This window comes from Podarcis melisellensis, assembly GCF_964234715.1.
Source record: "Podarcis melisellensis genome assembly, chromosome: 17".
NCBI classification, from domain to species: Eukaryota; Metazoa; Chordata; class Lepidosauria; order Squamata; family Lacertidae; genus Podarcis; species Podarcis melisellensis.
In genome coordinates, this window is record NC_138534.1 from 13906224 (window position 1) to 13927410 (window position 21187).

Here is a 21187-nt window from a genome sequence, read left to right on the forward strand (position 1 = left end):
AAATAAAAGCACACATTCTACTCACGTAAAAACACGCTGATTCCTGGACTGTCTGCGGACCAGATTTATAAGGTCATTCGGCCGGATCCAGCCCCCTGGGCCTTAGTTTGCCTACCCATGAGATAGCACCTTCTCACCACCACCAATGTCAGAAAATACAGGCTTACTTAAGTGAAGCATCAAGTTTGTAAATAAATAAACAAACACAAAGAAACAGAATTGCAAGACAGGCCTGCAGCCGAATATTGCAGTATGGAGTACTCCTGAATAGAATGTTTTATTCTGTTCCTTGTCTCCCCTCCTTTTCTGTCATTTGCCTTCCCCTTCTGTGGCCAACTGAGAACAGCTCTTGGGGCTATTTTTATTTATGTATTTCTGCACACCTCAGGATTTGCTGATACTTCGGCCATTTTTGTGTGGGTAGTACTGTTTTGGCTGCTTAAACAACAGCACTCTGAACGCTGGAAAGAGAAGGAATGATTCTGCCCGGTCTTATGGGCAAAGGCAGCAGCTCTGAGTAAAAAGCCAAAAGTCCCCGTCTGTTGTCCTGGAAGAAGATGGAGTTCAGAGAGCACAGCTTTTGCTGCAGCCCTAACAAAAGAGTCAGCTGTATATTTATAGGAGTCTAGAAACTGACTGCTCAGCACAAATCTGTTTCTGGGAATGAATCTATAGCATATGACAGGACAAGTCTAGGCTTGTTCTGAGAGGGTTCCCTGTTACGGAACATACTAAATGGAGGCAAGTCTAGGCTTGTCTAGCGAATACATATTCTCTGTCTGGAGTGAAACAGATGACAAGGAGCTTTGCCACTTACAAATGGTTCGGAGGCTTCAAACGCAGATGACATCTCCCAAAGAATTCTGGGGATTTTAGTCGACCCTTCACAGAGAGCTACAACGCCAGGTGAGCACCCTTAACAAACTTCAGTTCCCAGGATCCTCTGGGGGAAATCGTGTACTCCAAACATCTGGCGCCTGCGCAGCCAGGTTTGCAGAGAAAGTGGGGTGTCGCAGGAGTCAGAAAGTAGAGGAGGAAGGGAAAGAAAAGAAAAGACGAGTCTGAGGGCACACATCTTGCCCAGGTCTTTTTTTGGAAACAGGATACTTTCTTCACGGGTTCCCTCCCCGCGCCCCAACCACCATCAAATCACAGAGCACGTCTCTATCCATCGCTCTGAACCGGTATTGCGCTGCCCAGCCGGGCTATGGTGCAAAAGCATAGATCCAAGTCCTTGTGGGTCCCCATTTATTTATTTTTTTAACAAACTGCCTCCTCAAAACCACCATCAAGTCACCGGTCACCCGCTACGGCCAGAGATGGGCTGTGCGCTTTGCAGCCATGCTGCGTAAAAATCGTACCTCCGATCAGTCTTCTTGTGGTGCTTGCCAGCAGCGGATCTTTGAATTATTATTATTATTTGCTATTAATGTAAATCAACTTGCTTCTGACTTTTGGGGCGGCGGGGTGTAAAATCAGAGGGATTCAACATCAAAGCAAACGTTTTGCCAGACCCTTGTGGAAAAGCAAACAATGACTGCATAAAAACTATACATTTAGAGCACATCCTTTCCCACAACGTATCCCGGGAACTGCAGTTTGTTAAGGGTGCTGGGAATTGTAGCTTTGTGGGGGGCAAACTACAATGTGATGCGTGCACAGCTAATCTGTGTGTGTGTGAGAGAGAGTGGTGTTCCTATGAAGACTTTCTTGTATGTTTGTATGTGAAGAATGCCAGAACGGGATGTGGGGGGAGGAGAGAGAGGGGGGGGAACGATGCTGCACAGAGCACTCTCAAAATGCCAGATGCGCCCACAGCTTGGCGACCCCCTGGACTGTGCATGCAGAAAAGCAGCACCTCAGGGTGGCAGGCTTTATGCTAGCTTGCTACAGGCGAGGATCTCTTCCCAGAGAGCCCTTAAGGGGGAGCGGATGCACAGACGGGTCGAAAGTCCAGCTGTTATTCTCGGAGTGACCCACTTTTGATGGGGAAGTTCCTGCACATTCGCCTCCGCTGTCCCGGTCCTAGGCTTGTTCCTCATCGTGACGTCGGGCCGCCGAGAGAGGGAGCCAGCGGGCCTGGATAGAGACCTGCCTGATCCGTGGGAAAGGGAGACGCAGCCCAGCGCAGGAAAAGAGTGGACTGGACGGCTCCGCCCGCCGGGGAAGGTCTGCTCGAAGGGCGTCCGCGCCGTCGGGAAGCGGGCAACGTCGACCGAGAACCGAGTCCTGGTCACAGGTGAAGGAGGGGAGATCGCTGCTGCGTCCTTGCGCGGGCGCCGGGAGGGATACCTCTGATGATCTGACGGATCTGACGGAGGGAGCCTGGCAGCAGGGCACCAAGGGGCCCGGCTGCATAGATGCCCTACTGACTCCCCGTGAGCAATTCGGCTACGTGGGATGGATCCTGCCCTCGGCTCGGACATGGATGGAGGGGGCGGCCGCGGCAAGGCGGATGAGCTGGCCAACGCCGCGGCCCGGGGAGACCTGGAGACTTTGAGGCGGCTGCTGGATGGCGGGGCGGACCCCAACGCGGTGAATCGCTTCGGCAGGGCCCCGATCCAGGTAGGTCCGTCCGGGGACAGTAGGAGGGAGGCCGGAGAGCCATAGATAGGTGGGTGAGAGACTGCGGGGGGGGGGGAGTAGCCAGGATTTAAGTTGGGGTGCGGACAGGATACCCACCTGTCGCCATTCTCTGTCGACCAAATTCGGAATGAAATGTCTTCACACCAATTGACTTCCTTTTGACTCCAAGTGGGGGGGGGGAATTGTCAGAACTTTTCAAATATTCTGATCATTTCTACTTTAAGTTAAGTATTTTTTATTATAATTTGATTTAGGTCAGGGCAGCTGACCCCCTGATCCCGCCCATGGCTGAAATTTTAAACGTGTGGTTTAGAGGTGCGGAGTATGAGTACCACTCTGGGGCTAAACTAGATTTATTGGGGGCTTTGCGGAGAGGGGCTTATTTTGGGGAGGGGGTTAGTTTTAACAACCCATAGTCAACCCGTGTCCAGTGAGAGTCAGATCCTAGTAGCTGTTCATTCCTAGCTATGCGCACGCCTTACATTTAACGCGCATCCATCCCTCTCAAAGAAACTTGGGAACTGTAGTTTAAGGGTGCTGAGGACCCCGCATAGTACCGTGGTTAGAGTGCTGGACTTGGACCTTGGAGTCCAGGGTTCAAATCTTCACTCAGCCCTGAAGCTCACTCGTAGTGACCTTGGAGTCAGTCACTGCCTTCTGTCGACCTAACCTACCTCACAGAGTCCTTGTGAAGATTAAACAAGGAGGTGCAGAACCACAGAGGCCGTTTGAACTCCTTGGAGGAAAAAGGTGGGATTTAGCTGCAGTAAATAAATACACAAACTGAAGCTCTGGGAGGGGGTGAATTAAGGTTCCCAGGATTTGGGTGCTTTGAACTTTATGGCGTGCACGCAGTAACCCAGGTGTGCTTTAAAATCACCGTCCTGGAAGTAGAAGGCTTATCGGCTCGATGCAGGGCCCTGACCCAAAACACGCTCGCTCGGAAGTCCCCGCGATCGCGCTGGAATTTACCTTCCTAGGATCAGCCCACGATGGATCCTACAAACTTGGCCCGTTCCAAAACACAGGGCTGATCATCCCCCCACCCAAAAAATAACCACACCCAAATTCAGGTGGAAGAGGAGGAGTCAAACCAGGTTACACCCAGATCCGAAATACAGCAATTAATCACAGTTTGTGTGTGCTGCTGACTGACCTAGCCAGCGAGCAGCCTGTTTAAAATTGGGGGGAGGGGGCAGGATTTAACGTCCACCCTTTTAACGTCCATCAGTGGCAAATGGATCCATGAAAAGTTAGAAAAGTTGTTCGGATGAACCCTAAACGCTAGAGGATTGGCTTCGAGCCACCCCCAAGTTTGGGTCCATGTTGCGCAGCTTGCCCTGTCCGAGGAAACTAAAAATAAATAAAATAAAATAGAAAGGTGAACAAAATGATTGGAGAATAAAATTATTGGAGCAATCGCTGCCCCAGGTTCGGACTCTCATCCCCGCGCCCACCGCCAAACAACAGCAACCACAGTGTCGTCTTTGGAAAATACTATATTTAAATAAGGATCTTGTTTCAGTTTATGTTTACGTAACAGAGGTACAGTGGTACCTGTGGTTAAGAACTTAATTCGTTCTGGAGGTCTGTTCTTAACCTGAAACTGTTCTTAACCTGAAGCACCACTTTAGCTAATGGGGCCTCCTGCTGCCGCTGCACGATTTCTGTTCTCATCCTGAAGCAAAGTTCTTAACCAGAGGTAATATTTCTGAGTTAGAGGAGTCTGTAACCTGAAGCGTATGTAACCCGAGGTACCACTGTACTGTATAGAACAGATCCCCACTTCGGAAACAGATTTCAATAACAAATATTAACATTTCAAGTGAGGAGAACCAGCCCTCTAATAATACATTCAGTTGCCAGAATGTGTCCTGTTTTATTCTCAAAACGATTTGAGACCCTCCCAAAGTCCGTCTTCTCAGCCTTATAAAACGCAACCATTTAAAACACATGACATCTCCCCCTGCCCAAGAATCCTGAGATGTGTGGTTTACCCCTCACACGAAACTACAGTTTCCAGGACTGGGGGGTGGGCTGGAGTCGTGTGTTTCAAATATATGGTGTCTGCCTAGATTGAGGAGAGAGAATGAAAAATCACTGCAACCCCGAAATGACTGGAGACATTAGACTAAAATCTAGAATTAATCATCAACCATATACATATTCATCTCACTCTTATTCATAGCTGTCAACTTTCCCCCCTTTTTAAGGGAAATTCCCTTATTCCGAATAGGATTCCTCGCAAGCAAAGGGAAAAGATGACAGCTATACTCTTATTTAACCTCATTGGGGTTTCTTTGTTTTTCACAATGGGAAAAGTTGCTTTTAAAAGTCACCTGGGGGTCACACATCTCTCGAAAACTACCTCCCCTTTTCTGTTCTGGGTTTTATTCTAACTTTTTGATTCCGTAGCTGGAGATCGAGAAATCCAGCTCAGATTTCAACCGACGGCGGCAACTCAGCCTCACTGACCGATTAATTTAAAGTTCTCTGCATGAACACACACGAAAGCTCATACCAATAACTAAATTAGTTGGTCTCTAAGGTGCTACTGGAAGGAATTATTTCATTTCATTTCATTTCGACTACGGCAGACCAACACGGCTACCTACCTACCTGAAAAGAGCTAGCGAAACAGAGAAAAGACTTCGGGTATGAAATGCCATTCGTGCCTACTCAGAAGTAAGCCCCATTGAGGTTAACAGAAGCCTTGCGCTCTTGTAAAGTGAGTATTACATGCAATCATGAGAGCCAACTCCTAGGGGCCGAGCTCCCTTCGGGCCCCCCCATAAAATATAGAGGGGCCCAGGCTGCCATGGACGTAGCCAGGGGGAGGCAGCGAGGGGCCAATTAAGTAAATAAATAAAAATACTTAACTGACCAATTGTGTCACAGATAACTGGGTTCGCCCCCCCCCCAATAAATCGTGGCTACGCCCATGGACGACACCCCCCCCAAATTGAGGGGAATTCTCATTCAAATGGTGTGCGTGTCACATCATGTGATCGATTATGCGGGGCAGGGCTTAGTTGCCCTCCCCCAATATTTTAATCAAGTCCCCCCCCCCCCGCGATCCTAACCGCATTAACCTGGGAGTAAGCCTCGCGCTGGATTTTGTAAGGCTCCCTTCCAGCCTTGCATGTTTTTTTAACTGAGATTTGCAAGCCCGTCTTCGGCAACCTGAGTTGCCCCCAAACTTCCAAGGTTTTTAAGCTCAATGGAGCTTACTTTCGAGTGATGACGGATGATACGTTCGCGCTCTTAAGCAGCTGCACTTAATCGTAACTCTTTGATTTTATGAACGCGCGAAATCAAGCGGAAAACGGAATTGTCAAGCAGAAAACGGGCATGACATTTCGAAGCAGAGAAAAGCAAAAAGAGGGCCAGAGATATCAGCACTACATTCCACATTTGGGTATAATTAGAATTACAATAAGTCTGTTTTAAAATAAAAACACAACCTGCACGGATATCCCTTCTTTTACAGCGGAGTGAGCAATAGGTCGTGCTTTTTCATTTTAAAAACAAATGCGTTGTTTTTAAAATGGTGCCGGTTTAGCACAATGAGGCGCTTAACTTCGTACAAGAACCTGCACCTCTCCAAACCTGCAACCTCTCAGCATCCTAACCTTTGGCCATGCTGAAACGTCTGAAGGGCCACATATTCCACATCCTTGGTTTAAATTGCAGGCATAGGCAAATTCCGCCCCCCCCAGATGTTTGGGACTACAATTCCCATCATCCCTAGCTAACAAGACATCTGGAGGGCCGGAGTTTGCCTATGCCTGGTTTAAAGCCTCTGCTGTGACGCGTCTTCACTTTTCCTCTTCGCGTCTATAGTTTGATACGGCTTCCGGGAAGAAAAGTGAATTCTGGTAGACTTTTATTTCACTGCGCCTCTTTTAGAAATTATACCTTTGTTACTAATGCCAGTCAGTCACTGTATTAAACTGAAGTGGGATGGCCCGCATTTCCTTGATGATGCTAGCCCGACTGAATGAAAAAGGGCAGCTTTCATGTTTCCAATTGTAGCAGCTCGTTCCCTCTCCAAATCACAACCACGCATCAGTTATTGCATTGCATTTGTGAATCGATTTACTCTACCTACTCCTCCTCAGCTGGGCTGTGAACAGAGAGCAACGCGGAAGGATGCAAAAAATAAAATAAAATAATACTGCTTTTTAGTCCTTTTAGGGTCTGAGGCAAAATCATTCGTCAAGCAGAGGTTTCGTTTGCGTCCGTCCAGCTTCGCACTCGTCCTTAGAGATGGCTGCAGCTTTTAATTTAGCATTAGATTCAAACGTCAACCTTGCAGACATAAAGAGCCCTATTTTATTTTTTTAAAAAGACTCCGACTTCCCTCCAAGAAAACCACCACCTGAAGATCCAGGCCTTTGGTAAACATTTATTTCTTATAACATTAAAAATGTCAATATTTGGCATTTGATAGGAGTGGCTGCGCTCACACCCCGCTGCTAGTTCAGGTTTTCTTTCTTCGCTTGGTTTCCTCGCTCGTTTCGTCTCTCCAGTTTTCCTTGCTGCTCAAGAACTGCCCCTCTCACTACAGCCCATCCGGAGAGTTTGCAGACCCGCCTTTCCGAAGCAAGCGCAACGTGCGCGCCAGTTTGGGCTGAGATTGATTCCGTGGGAGCCGTCCTTCTCCATGGGAAAGAAGCGGCAGAAGCGAATACGTTCGCCTCGGTGGAGAGAGAAGACACGGATCCTGTTATCTCCAGCTGGGATCCTTCTGAATAATAATAATAATAATAATAATAATAATAATAATAATAATAATAATAATAATAATAATAAATTTATACCCCGCCCATCTGGCTGGGTTTCCCCAGCCACTCTGGGTGGCTTCCAACAAAGAATTAAAATAAAAGCCGAGCGTGCTTTTTTATGTGTTGTTGTTGTTGTTGTTGTTGTTGTTGTTGTTGTTATTGTTATTATTATTATTATTATTATTATTATTATTATTATTATTATTATTATCATTATTCGGAAGCATGTCCCACCATTTTCAGTTTTATGGGACGCGTTTCCACCCCCAAAAATTGAATGGTATGCACCGTTCGTCTTTCTGGGTGTCATGCTATGAATGACTCAACCAGATACCACCCTTAAAAATCTTATTACTGTTGATTATTAAACTTATTAAAACTACTACTACTACTTACTCCATCCACGAAAGAGAGAGGTCTATCAGAAACCTTTCCGTTTCTTGAGATTTGCCCAGTTCCAACAAAGAGCCTCTTGCCAATTTCTCCGAAATGGTCCCTTCGAAGGACGCGGAGTAAACGGAGCTTTGGCCGGATAAAGCCTAGCGGTGTCCTTTACCAGACTTTCCGAGGCGTTTGTGGGATGCTTCGCCCCAAGGAAACCCTCTTTACCCCTAGGTTCTGAAACTTGACGTGTGTACTTTTAGGACTCGCCTTATTTTGTGTTTGTAAGTTATTTTAAACTCTCTTTAATATCGCTTTAATGTTGGAACCCCTCAGGGACCTTAGACGGAGGGGCGGGCAAATAATAATAATAATAATAATAATAATAATAATAATAATAATAATAATAATAATAATAATATGATCGTATGATTAACTTTTCAACTTTGACACTGCGCCTTTTAAAGTTTAGATCCAACTTAGGGTACAACAATTCAGGATAAAATAGGGGGGGAACTAAGCCCCGCCCCAATAATCAGTCACATAATCCTATGACGCGGTGCACACACACCATTAAAATGGCAACACCCATCAACTTTAGGGGGCGGCCCTCTCAAATATTTTATTGGTGGGACAAAGCCGCCTCGACCCATAGGAGTTGGCTCCTATGAACAGTACACAGATTAGCAAACACCCCCCCCCCAATTATTTAATCAGAAATATTATGAGCTAATTAATGCAGAGTGGTGGTCAGGATCTTGGCGATTTCAACCCGCAGAACATGGCCGCTCCAAGCGCCTAGACAGAAAGCGTAAAGATGCGCAAACCTTGACTTTCCTCTCCTCTTTTCCCTCCAGGTTATGATGATGGGGAACCCCGGGGTAGCTCAGTTGCTTCTGCAAAGAGGAGCGGATCCCAACCGGCCCGATCCGTCCACGGGCACGTTCCCGGTCCACGACGCGGCCCGCGGGGGCTTCCTGGACACGCTGCGGGTCCTGCGCCGAGGGAGCGCTCGCTTCGACGTGCGGGACCGCTGGGGACGCCGCCCGCTGGACTTGGCTGAAGAAAGTGGCCAGAGCCGGGTGGTCGCTTACCTCCAGGCGCCATCGGGCTGAAACTCTCTTGACTTGAGATCCGGGATGAAGTCAGAAGACCAAGCGGAGAGCTCCCCACCCCGCCGGCGGAAGAGAAGAAGAATCGCGGGTGCGTAAACTTAAGACCCTTTGGCTTGGCTCTTGAACCCCACCCGTCAGAGACAAGCGAGATGGAGCTACAATTTCGGCGCCAGCATAAACTCTACGATCCTGCTTCGTTTGAAATGTGGCTTGTTAGATGTTTACATGCTTCCACTACGCATGGAGAATGGGTATGTCGGTTGGTGGGACAGTGTCTCCTGGTCTCCCACCCATGCCAGCCTCCCATGTACAATGATGTTCTAAAAGGAAACTGAGACAATAGTCCAGGGGTTGGGGATTCATGGCTGCCCAGATTTTGCGGGATGAACAACTCCCATTTATCCTTGACCATGATACCCCACAGTGGATGGGGTTGGTGTAGCAATGCTGTATTTAAGGCAGTGTGGGCAGGAGACACACACACACCCACTCCACCCACAGGGCACTGAGCCAAGGGGGTGCAAAACTGAGAAGATCCATTGCAGGGTGCCTTGCACAGGGTGCCATAGAACCATAGAATTGTAGAGTTGGAAGCGACCACAATTGTTGACTTAGTCCAACTGCCTGCACTGCAGAAATCTTTTTGCCTAATGTGGGGCTCCAACTCAGGAGCCTGAGATGAAGAGTCCAGACACACACACCCCATCTGCAAGAGCCCCAGTCTCAGATTACGAAACTCTGCCTTGGTTTGTGTTATGGATGTTAACAGTGTTCCTTGTGTGAAATGTAAATAGCACTTTGAAATGCAGTATCAGAGAGTATTGGGAACGGTGCTGTGGGTTAAACCACAGAACCTAGGGCTTGCTGATTGGAAGGTCGGCGGTTTGAATCCCTGCGACGGGGTGAGCTCCCGTTGCTCACTCCCTGCTCCTGCCAACCTAGCAGTTCGAAAGCACGCCAAAGTGCAAGTAGATAAATAGGTACCGCTCCGGTGGGAAGGTAAACGGCGTTTCCGTGCACTGTTCTGGTTCACCAGAAGCGGCTTAGTCATGCTGGCCACATGACCCGGAAGCTGTACGCCGGCTCCCTCGGCCAATAAAGCGAGATGAGCGCCGCATCCCCAGAGTTGGTCCCCACCTTGTTGGGGAGAATGAAGATTGTGCCAACCTGTCACTTCTTGCCTAAATGCACTCTGCTCCTGTTGCCATGGTTTTTCATTTGCACAAGTTATGCCTGTTAGTTTTTCCTTGAAGGCCCCAAGGGAAAAATTAACGGAGGAATGAAAGGATGAAGGATGGCCTTTGCAATATAATTGTGAGGCTATTGCTAATAACACACACATCACCTTTTTTTTTATTTATCCGCCAATTTCTTTTTAAGAAGTTCACACAAATGCTTTCGAATTCTTAAAGTGTCAAAATGAATCCTTCAATCTGACTATATGAGACAATGCATATTAACGCCATGCAATCAGATTTCAAGGAAGCAATGCCTGGATAAACATGAAACCCTGAAAATGTTAAATATGCATTCAGGGCGCTTCCAGACAGAAACTGAATATATTGCAAATGGGTCATTGGCAACAAGTTTTAGTTTTTTGCTTTTCACTTATCTGGTTTTTCCTGGAAAAATCTGGATTAAACGTGAGCGAGGATAGAGATTGACCCCTATAAAAAAACATGCATACTCAGTAGGTATTCTGGAATTCCTTAGTCAACCCAGCTGAAATGGGAGATAGTAATACATTTTATTTGTATACTCACTGGGGTTTAAGCAGATAACTTTATAAACATAGTGTGGAATCCAGAGAAAGTTCAGGATGCCTGAACTGCATTGAAGCCCTGGACAAAGTTAGAGATTTAATCCCCAGTTGTTTAATAAAGATTGGTACACACCTAATTTGCACTGGGCTTTTTCTAGGAAAGCAAATCATTGTACCCTAAGCCTTCGCTGTAAAAGGAAATCACCGCTAACAACTATTTAAGGCAACCTTTTGATTCAGGAAGTGTAAATTCGTTGTTAAGGAGATATCTAGGAATAATAATAATAAATTAATAAATATATATATTTTAATCTATACCCTGCCATTCCCGGTTCAGAAAACCGGGCTCAGGGCAGCTAACAACAAATTTAAAACACTTAATTGTAGAAGCAGCATAAAATACAGTATAAAACATTAATAACAATAAAATTCAAAAATCAAAAATCAATTTGGGGAAAATCCATCCAATAAACATTAGATAGTCACCAGGGCTAGCTGGCTGAATTAGTCCTACTTGGGCCAGTGAGGAGGCCAAGGGAGAATTAGCTGTGGGGTCTGAGAGCGGGTAATCTTCATAAAAGGGGAGGGGGAGGGAAGAGAAGGGAAATACAAGATCAGGCTGAATTCAAATTAAAGGCCAGACAGAATAGCTCTGTCTTACAGGCCCGACAGAAGGAGGTTAAATCCAGAAGGGCCCTAGTCTTATGGGACAGAGCATTCCACCAGGTCGGAGCCATCACTGAAAAGGCCCTGGCCCTGGTGAAGAACGGAGCTAATCTCTCAGGTGCACTTCAAAGGAAAGCCCCACAAAAACTAAATTAATATATAAACAGCTTTTGATACCATTGGCCATGGTATTCTTCTGGCGCAACTGTTAACAGGTACATGAAACTGGTGGATGGGTTATCTGGAGTTTTGATGTATGGTGCAGGCAATAAGCTGGTGACACACAGCTCTACTTCTCTGTTAGATCTGCAGATGTAGCTCAGTTGTGCCTCTAGGTGAGGCTTCCTCAACCTTGGCCCTACAGATGTTTTTGGCCTACAACTCCCATGATCCCTAGCTGGCAGGACCAGTGGTCAGGGATGATGGGAACTGTAGTCTCAAAACATCTGGAGGCCTGCGGTTGAGGAAGCCTGCTCTAGACCAACATCTGGCCTTGGTTGGATGAGAACTAATGAACTGAAGCTTAATCCAGACAAGGTGGTTCCCTAGACCAGGTAAAGGGGATGTCACCTGTTCTGGGTGGAGAGTTACACTTCCTTGGAAGTAGCAGGTACATAGCTTGGTGGTACTCCTGGATCTGTTACTTGAAGCTCAAATGACCTTGGTGGCATCAAGGGCCACCCAACAGCTTTGAGTGGTGGCCCATCTGTACAGAGACAGCCTAACTTCTGTTGTCTATGCTCTGGTAACCTCTACGCTAGATTACTGCAACGGGTTATACATGGGGCTGCCTCTGGAGATTGTTTGAAATCTGTAGCTGGTGCAGAATTCAACAGCCAGACTGCTGGCCAGGACAAGATGGATCTGAGCATATAAAACCAATCCTGGCACAAATGTAATAGCTACCAAATAGCTTCTGGATTTGACTCAACCTGCTGGTTTTGAGCTATAAAGCCTTATGCAGGATACAACTACCTAAAAGACATGAACCAGTACATGAACCAAATAGGATCCTACATTCAGCATCTATGTGCCCCCTTCAAGGAAAGTGTGGGTGGTGGGAACATGAAAATGGGCCTTTTCATGGTGGCTCCCCACTTACGGATATATGTATCACAGACATGTATGAATGAAAATGGTTTTTTCCCATGTTTTGTGTTGTGCTTTTAATCTTTGCACTGTTTTGTATATTGCTTTGGGTTACATGATGCAAAGGAAAGCAGCTAATAAGTGCAATTAATAATAATATTCTGAGAATATTGAAGTGTTGTACCAGCCAGGGAGAGGCAGGGAGAGGTCTACAGAGGCCTGGACCTCTTCCAGATTTTGAGGCCTTTAGTCATAATAACAATTAAAAATGATGACACATTGAAACATAACAAGGCACTCCCCCCAAACAGTGAGTTGCTTGCTTATATATAATCAGCTAATTATATGTCAAGGGAGCCCCACTAATTACAGTCTAATCTTGTGCCACCATAACCAATATATATTTATGAGTATGCAAAAAAGTTATTTAATATGAAATTATTCTTTATAAGTTAAGAAATCAAGTCTTCTACCAAATCACATCTCTTATTAGCTTAAATTTGCAGCTCTACCCTGAGTGGGTATGTCTCATTTTCATCTGATGTGCACAAAAACAAGTTATGAAACTTATCACGTGCCAAAAAATCTTCAAAGTGGCGCCTTTGAGCTTGAAGCCCAGGTCAAATGGCTTTCCTGGCTCCCTTTCAAATTGGCCCTGGGTAGGAGTATGTCATCTGTAGTCAGAGAGCTACTGCAGGTTCTGCTTGCTGAATAAGGAAGAGAGAGATTTCTTCAGCCTCCTTGCTTAGAACAAAAACTTACTTTCTTTCTTTCTTTCTTTCTTTCTTTCTTTCTTTCTTTCTTTCTTTCTTTCTTTCTTTCTTTCTTTCACTGGCCATTCCATTCACAGGTTATGATCCACAGAATGTGTCATGTACATGATTGACACTGACATCCATGGGTGATGGCTGAGAAATTCAGACATATGAAGTGGTATTCGAGTAAGCTGGACTCAGAGTAGACCTGCTCCAATTAATGAACCTAACTTAGCTATGCCCATTGATTTCAATGTATCTGATAAAAACTTACTTGAATATCTCCCATAGTAACGGACTCTTTTGGTACTATTCATGTGCATCTTGCAAGTTGAAAACTAGCCTCTGTCATCCCAATTTCAGCAACTTCTGAATGGTAATACGTGTAATATGTGCTCCAGCTCTGGCAGGTTTCAGTGGAAGGGTCACTGCTGAATTATTCTATAGTCGTTAAGTATAGAGGACTTGGGTAGAAAATGTTTGATCTGTAGATAATCATGGAAGCATATTCTAAGTGAAGGAATTAACGGTTGGACCAGAGAGCCCAAATGGGATGGTTATGATGCTACCTTTCTGAGCCCATTGAACTCAATGGGACTTCTGAGTAGAGCTCTGTGAAGGATCAGGCTCCGGGGGAGTGAATCTGTCAAGTATTTGGACTAGTTAGCATTTCTTAGCCTGTGACAGATTACCACTGGGCTTTACTGACTTGTTTTACTGCTGTTTGGTATTCATGTTATTTAAATAAAAGTATCAATGGACCGCTCATAAGAATCTCCATCTGTTTTTATCCGGTGCCTCTCCTCATCAGCAGTCAAGTAATTAAAATTGGGGTGAACTATAAAATCAGTTTTATTAATTCACAGTAAAACAAGCGCTTTATTAATTAAATGCAGAACAGAAAAGCAACCTTTTATGAAGTGGCAAGCTTACCTAACTGTTAACAATCTATTTAACTAGAAGAAGAAGAAGAGTTTGGATTTGATATCCCGCCTTTCACTCCCTTTAAGGAGTCTCAAAGCGGCTAACATTCTCCTTTCCCTTCCTCCCCCACCACAAACACTCTGTGAGGTGAGTGAGACTTCGAGACTTCAGAGAAGTGTGACTAGCCCAGCAGCTGCATGTGGAGGAGCGGAGACGCGAACCCGGTTCACCAGATTACGAGTCCACTGCTCTTAACCACTACACCACACTGGCTCTCACTAGAGCTTCACATTTTTGCTTTTATGAAAGCAAAAAGCCCAGCCTCTTTGATTTCCCCATGTGCTCAGAGCAGCTAACCACATACTGTATCTTGTGAACACACAGTCCCTAACATCTCCACATAGGGCTGGAAGAGATTCCTTCTTTAAAACCCTGGAGAGGTGCTACCAGTCATTGTAGACAATATTGAGCCAATAAGCGTATAAGACTATAGAAGATAGCTCCAAGTGCTGGCCTCCAGGAAGATCTCCAGGTGCTGGCCTGCTTTTTCACTGTACTTTTTAAAAAAGTATTTTAATTGGTGGTTCCAGTTAGATCATTTTAGCATCTGGACTTAGACTCACAGGGCAGGGTCCTTTTTAGGTGGCAATATGTAAAACACCAAAGGGACGTGGGTGGTGCTGTGGGTTAAACCACAGAGCCTAGGACTTGCCGATCAGAAGGTCGGCGGTTCGAATCCCCACGACAGGGTGAGCTCCGGTTGCTCGGTCCCTACTCCTGCCCACCTAGCAGTTCAAAAGCACGTCAAAGTGCAAGTAGATAAATAGGTACCGCTCCGGCGGGAAGGTAAACGGCATTTCCGTGCGCTGCTCTGGTTTGCCAGAAGCGGCTTAGTCATGCTGGCCACATGACCCAGAAGCTGTACGGCGGCTCCCTCGGCCAGTAAAGCGAGATGAGTGCCGCAACCCCAGAGTCGGTCACAACTGGACCTAATGGTCAGGGGTCCCATTACCCTTTACCTTTATTATGTAAAACACCACTTACTTCGAAACGAGGGGACCTTCTGCTCTTTCTGCTGAGAGGTGCCCCAGAATCTGACCCAAAGTCACAGCTTTCAACATGTTTGGGTTGGTTCTTTCCATCTTTATCCCTGTTGGTGGGGAAAGATCAGGGCATGAAGAAATAATCCATGAACAACACAAATTAATCACCCTGGAAGGATGCTCCAGAATTCTTAACAGCTTTTGAAATAGGCCTTTTCTCCCTAACAAAAGCGCATGCATAGTACGGTAATTCAGTGTCTCCCCAGCTTTGAGCAATCCTTCCTTCAAACCCAATTTTTATGTGAGACCTCTGGCTATTATACTTCCACCCTCATACCAGCTGTGACGAAGGCTGAAGCACACAGAACTCTTTGAGCCAAAAACGATGCAGAACCTTTCATTAAAGAAGGGTTTGCTCACAACTATCCCGTGAGACCCTGGTCTCTTCTGTTCCCCTACATTTCCCCCTTGGTCTATTTCAAATTGAAACAGCTTCCAGGGGTGGGGACTGTCTCCCCCCCCCCCATAATCTGCAAACCACTCCTTATTTTAATTGTGCTATAATAAACCACATGATCTTAGCACTTTTCAAACTGACTAGCCCTTATGCAGTCTGAGAAATAAAACCATGCAGTTACCAGAGTCAGGACTTTCTCCCAGTGAACAACAGGGCTTGTTCATCCTGGAGCAAAATGTAGATTTGCACCTTTCTGTCCCCCCATTAATGCAGGAGCCTCCATGTGACACCCCCAATTTCATTGTTGTCTTGGATCCTTCCCTCTTTAAATGTGGGGTTTCTTTCATTGGAAAGTATGAAATCGCTGGGATCAACAAACTCTAAATTTAAAAGGAGGTGGTCAGGTCCAGGGCTGTGAGAATGTTGAGGAAAGGTAGGAGAGGATATATTGATGAACTATTATCTCTCCTCACTCAGGCTTGTGAGTAAGTAGCAGAGCACATTCCCTTGCACATTGCTGGAATCTAGTTGATGGATTCGTGAGAATCATTTGAGTTAAGAAATCCAATCTGGCTTGCCCAGTCTGGATAGTCCCTGGTAAATTTCCCCTTATGTATCCCTCTTAAAATAATAATACAACAGTCTTCATTAAAGGTAATATAAAGTTTACTTACATTCAGCTCATGGTAGTTTCCTGAAGGCAGGCTTTAGCTTATAGTTGCAGTTACATTTATAATAATAATAATAATAATAATAATAATAATAATAATAATAATAATTTATTTATACCCCGCCCATCTGGCTGGGTTTCCCCAGCCACTCTGGGCGGCTTCCAAAAAAAATATTAAAATACTGTAATACATCAAACATTAAAAGCTTCCCTAAACAGGGCTGCCTTCAGATGTCTTCTAAAAGTCTGGTAGTGGTTGTTCTCTTTGACATCTGGTGGGAGGGCGTTCCACAGGGAGGGCGCCACTACCGAGAAGGCCCTCTGCCTGGTTCCCTTTATAGAGATACAAAGTGTGGCTTCATCCACATGGATGAGCCATGTGCTGCTGGCTAAGAGCCAGCAGGAGATGGTCCAAGAGGAAAATGGGAAAAGGCTGAAAAGAGGAACATGGCTGCGTGACTGGCCCTGTTTTAGGGTCTGCCAGGGTCACACCCATCTACCTGGTCACACACAGGAAGAGGAGGCTCCAGACCAGGTGTGACAGGAAGTCCTCCTGGCTGGAGCAACATTCCCCTGTGTGTCCTCTCTGGGCAAACAGGAAATGTTGTATTTGATTGCTTCAGTGATGTTACATCCCACAAGGGCAACACTAGGATGAGCAGGGCATTATGTGGACATCCCTACATGAATGGGGAGACAGGAAAATGCAAATGCAAGACCAGGTGCAGACCGAAATACCAAGGGCAACCCACTTACCGTACTTGACCTAAAAATGGGTCCTTTTTGCTCCAAGCTAGTAGGGACGTGGGTGGCACTGTGGTCCAAACCACTGAGCCTCTTGGGCTTGTTGATTGTAAGGTTGGCAGTTCGAATCCATACAACGGGGTGAGCTCCCATTGCTCTGTCCTAGCTCCTGCCAACCTAGCAGCTCAAAAGCACACCAATGCAAGTAGATAAATAGGTACCACTGGGATGGGAAGGTAAATGGTGTTTCCGTGTGCTCTGGTTTCCGTCATGGTGTTCCGTTGCACCAGAAGTGGTTTAGTCCTGCTGGCCATATGACCCAGAAAGCTGTCTGTGGACAAATGCCAGCTCCCTCGGCCTGAAAAGCAAGATGAGTGCCCCAACCCCATAGTTAAATTTGACTGGACTTAACCACCCAGAGGTCCTTTACCTTTTTACCTTTACCTGCTCCAAACTATGGTCAGACAGTGTGTCATGCACACAGGGAGACAACTTGATGTGGGATGTGAAACACATGGCAGTCAAGTACAACATTCCTAGAGTGGACATGCAAGGGGATGCTTGGTCCAGCCAGTAGAAAACTTCCTGTTTCCTCTGCATGTGACTAGAGGTGGGCTTGATCTTACCTGCCCAGGTACCAAAAAGGGGAAGGCAGGCAACACACTCTCTCTTCTCCATCTTGCTTTCGACGTGTGAACGACAGTGACTGCCTATCTGCAGTCACTTGGGACTAACCCCCATATGGGCTACTTCCATGTGTATTTATTTTGTAACCAAAGTCTGCCTTCAGGGATTCATCTGTGAACTGAATGTGTGTGAGTAAACTTCTTTTATACTTTTTACACAAGATTGTGTCATGTGTATTCTTTTTAAGAGGGATATAAGGGAATTACCAGGAATTTTATATTGAGAGGCTAAAACTAGCCTGCAACAAGCTAACCGCTGTGCATTTAAAGGGGGAATGTTATAGAACTTGCTAACTGCTTAGAGCTGGAAACATATTTTTAAAATGGCAAAGTTAATGTGACCGTGCTGGTTTTGAACTCAGAATACGATAGACATTTGAAATGTGTTATTGTTACACTTTTGTCTCCCATGTGAATGGGTATTTTCCCCAGCCTATACTTATTTCACTTATTATTGCAAGTTATTTAACACAATTGTGTTTCTGCTATCGACTACTATTGTATTTTTACATTGTTTTGTGGTAAGTTACTATAGGACTACTATTGTATTGGTAAGATAGGCCCTCCTCTTTGAAACAGGGCCACTTCCATTTAAAATAGAGCCCTTTCCATTGGATTCTCTTTGAGACATCTATAGTTGCTATATCACATTTTGCAGTACTGGGATAAACTTTTTCTTAGAGTATTGAAATTCATACATGTTTTTAACCCTAGATTAAAATCCTTTATATTCATGTTATTACATCACAATGCCTCACAAACAAAACAGCCAACATGTTGTTATAGAGAAAGTCATCTCACAGGAAGAATGAGAAGAGAAACTGTTGCTTCATTTCCTACCCCAATGTAACATTCTTAGGACAATGCACCAATTCAGGGAGAGGAGGAGAGTCAAACAGAAACATTAAAAAAAAATGCTACTAGCCATCTCAAAAGTAACAACTTATTAGCTAGGTTTTGGTTATTTTTATTGTAATGTTATGTTGTGAACCGCCCTGAGATCTATGGATAAAGGGTGATATACATAATAATAATAATAATAATGCATGTCAGTTATGATTTAGTAATTTGATCATATTTGGACCCTATCATTCTTCCAAGGAGCTCATCCACAGGAGTCTCAATTTTATCTTCACTGCAACAGACTTCTGGGTATCCTTGATTTTCTTGAAGAGTGGCAGATAGCAGTTACCAGATTAAACCATCACACATGGACAAAACAGCAGCAGACAAACTATGGTGGACTTAACGGCTTAATATGAAAGCAGGAGGAAACATAATGGAAGAGGGTGGAGGAAGTTGTGTCAGGCCTTCCTCTGCTTGCATAACGTGGCTGACTGGTTGTACTCCAGCATGCAGGAACCATGTGGCTGCAGCCTTGTGCGAGACTTTTAGAAGACTTCTGAAGGCAGCCCTGTTTACAGAAGTCTTTAAAGTTTGATGCTTTATTGTATTTTTAATATTTTGTGGCTGGGGATACCCAGGCAGATGGCCGGGGTATAAATTATTATTATTATTATTATTATTATTATTATTATTATTATTATTATTATTATTCCCCTGCCCTACACGGCCTACCCAATATCTGCAGACAGTCTGGGCACGTATCCTCACTAAGTAAAATGAAAGAGAGCCTGCTACTCAGAAGGGAAAGAAAAGAGACATGAAAGCAAAGGTTGTGCAGGTGATCAGAAGGAAAGTTTAGGAATGTAACAGGTGAGACTTTTTAAGTACTGTTAACTCATGATTATTATTTTTATTATTAATAATAATTGAATTTATATACCGCCCTATACCCAGGGGTCTCAGGGTGGTTCACAGAACAAAATCAAAATATAAAACCACAAAATCTATCATCAAAATAAAAACAACAGCCCAATAACTCCCCTCCAAAAAACCCCACTAAATCCTACAGAAATTAAATGTATTTATTGCATTTATAGCCCACGTACTTCTGCAATGAGACCAAGGTGGTGTCCTCGTTCTTCCTCTCCTCATTTATACCCCACAACAACCCTGTGAGGTAGGTTAGGCTGAGAAGCAGTGACTGGTCCAAGGGCACTTAGTGACCATATGAATGCCGGTCTCCCAGATCCTACTCTTAATCAGTCCGTCCCACGAGCTCTCCAGTAGTTCCAATGTGCAGAAGCAGATTATTCCATAGATAATGGAGAGACAGGACAACTGACAGTTATTCCTCAAGGAAAATAACCTGGGATGAGCAGCAGAAGATGTTTCAGATCCCTCTCCTTGTAATCATTTAAGTCCTGAGATCTACTGCTGGCAGCTGAAATGGCCCTTCAGCCAGTAGACACGGAATGAGTTTCCTCCGTGAGCGAGATCGCACCCTTCCTTCTGTTTCTGTTGCAATTTAACAATGAATACTATTCTACTAGAATTAACAATAATCGCTTCGGGCAAACCGCAGGTCTCATGGGGGTGCGGTTGGGGCACGCAAAATATTTTAGAGCGGCTCTGAAATATTTTCTTTTGTGCGCCTAAGCTGCTGTCGTGGGAATAGAAGACCGACAAAAAGGAGGAGCAGGAAATTCTTCGGTCCTGCCAGTCTTGCTTAATTCTAAAGCAAACCTTTTCTGAAGGCGATCGGACAGACACCGGACTCCACGGCTCTCGGCGCTGTTCTTGAGATTCACCCGAAACCGAAACGGACGGTGCAGCAGGAAATGCGCTTGCTCTCTTGCTAACCATCTTCCACGAACAGCTTGGGCCTTTTCTTGCGAGCTGTGGGATCTAAACTGGCGTTTTCGCGTTCCTTACCTCCACACAGAACGGGGAAGGATTTCTTCACGTTGCAGTCGAGACGGCTTGGCGATCCTTCAGCGTCCCCCTTCGGATCTGCGCAAGGAGACAGTGTGGTTTGGGGAGCCCGGGCGAGGTAAGGTCTCCCGAGAAGAAGGCTGAACCTCAGGCGACCAGAGATCTCTCTCGGGCTCCTTGCGAGTTTACCACCAAGTAAAAATCGTTTTATTTTTATTTTTAACAGGAAAAAAGCTTGGCCAGCTTCCCTCGCTTTCCGATTCGGCTAGCGGGATGCTGACGTCCCCTGGGCTCTGCCGGCAGAAGCTGACGCAGCCCCGGGACGAAAACACAGCTGGGGAGGCGGCTTCCAACGGAAAGCTAGACTAGCCCAGCTTGGCAAGCGCCCCCGCAGCTCCTGCTCTCCCCACCTACCACCAAAGGAGCCAACTCCTAGGGGCGAAGTCCTGTTGCGCCCCCATAACATATTTGAGGTGGCGAGGCTCTCCCAAAGTTGATGAGCATTGCCATTCAAATGGCGTGCATGCGCTGCATCTTGTGATCTGTTATGAGGAGGGGAATTTCCTGCTCTCCACCCCCTGCCACGTTTAATTCAAGTTGGCGCCCCCCGCCCCAAGAGAAGATCTCACTCTTATCCGACCCGGGGAAGCGAAAGGTGGGGTGTTGCGCCGCGTCTGCCGCTCGCCTGACAGCAACAACGTCTCCCTGCCAAGCGCCGCCCTCAACGCGGAAATGCGCGCAGCG

General features: G+C 45.7%; 1 protein-coding gene and 2 long non-coding RNA genes across 5 annotated transcripts in view; 1 reads left to right on the plus strand and 2 right to left on the minus strand.

The window, feature by feature from the left end:
* LOC309360375 overlaps positions 1 to 13202 on the minus strand; it is a 62579-nt gene extending 49377 nt beyond the window's left edge. For both annotated transcript variants that reach the window (XR_014164066.1, XR_014164067.1), the window contains exons 1-2: positions 12300 to 13202; positions 10007 to 11186 (exon numbers count right to left, since the gene is read on the minus strand). This is a non-coding gene — a long non-coding RNA (uncharacterized lncRNA). The remainder of the gene's footprint in view (positions 1 to 10006; positions 11187 to 12299) is intronic.
* CDKN2B (cyclin dependent kinase inhibitor 2B) lies at positions 683 to 9995 on the plus strand. 2 transcript variants are annotated; one of them, XM_081894954.1, is made up of 3 exons: positions 683 to 906; positions 1819 to 2565; positions 8612 to 9995. In XM_081894954.1, exons 2-3 carry the CDS (start codon positions 2401 to 2403, stop codon positions 8867 to 8869), a joined length of 423 nt encoding a protein of 140 aa, XP_081751080.1. In that variant the 5' UTR covers positions 683 to 906; positions 1819 to 2400; the 3' UTR covers positions 8870 to 9995. The 2 variants fall into 2 exon arrangements, with proteins under 2 accessions (XP_081751080.1, XP_081751081.1); XM_081894955.1 differs by having other exon boundaries at positions 2030 to 2565.
* A 1386-nt stretch (positions 13203 to 14588) lies between the features above and the next one.
* LOC309360373 lies at positions 14589 to 21044 on the minus strand. Its single transcript, XR_014164064.1, has 3 exons — positions 20444 to 21044; positions 15055 to 17337; positions 14589 to 14766 (listed from the first exon to the last, which is right to left on the minus strand). It is a non-coding gene; the product is annotated as an uncharacterized lncRNA (long non-coding RNA).
* Between the last annotated feature and the right edge of the window lie 143 nt (positions 21045 to 21187).

What these genes read in the sequence shown, in the direction of transcription:
- CDKN2B (XM_081894954.1), top strand. Translation starts at nt 2,401, where the DNA reads ATGGATCCTGCCCTCGGCTCGGACATGGATGGAGGGGGCGGCCGCGGC. An exon ending in TCGGCAGGGCCCCGATCCAG is followed by an intron (nt 2,566 to 8,611) that starts GTAGGTCCGTCC and finishes TTTTCCCTCCAG; the next exon opens with GTTATGATGATGGGGAACCC.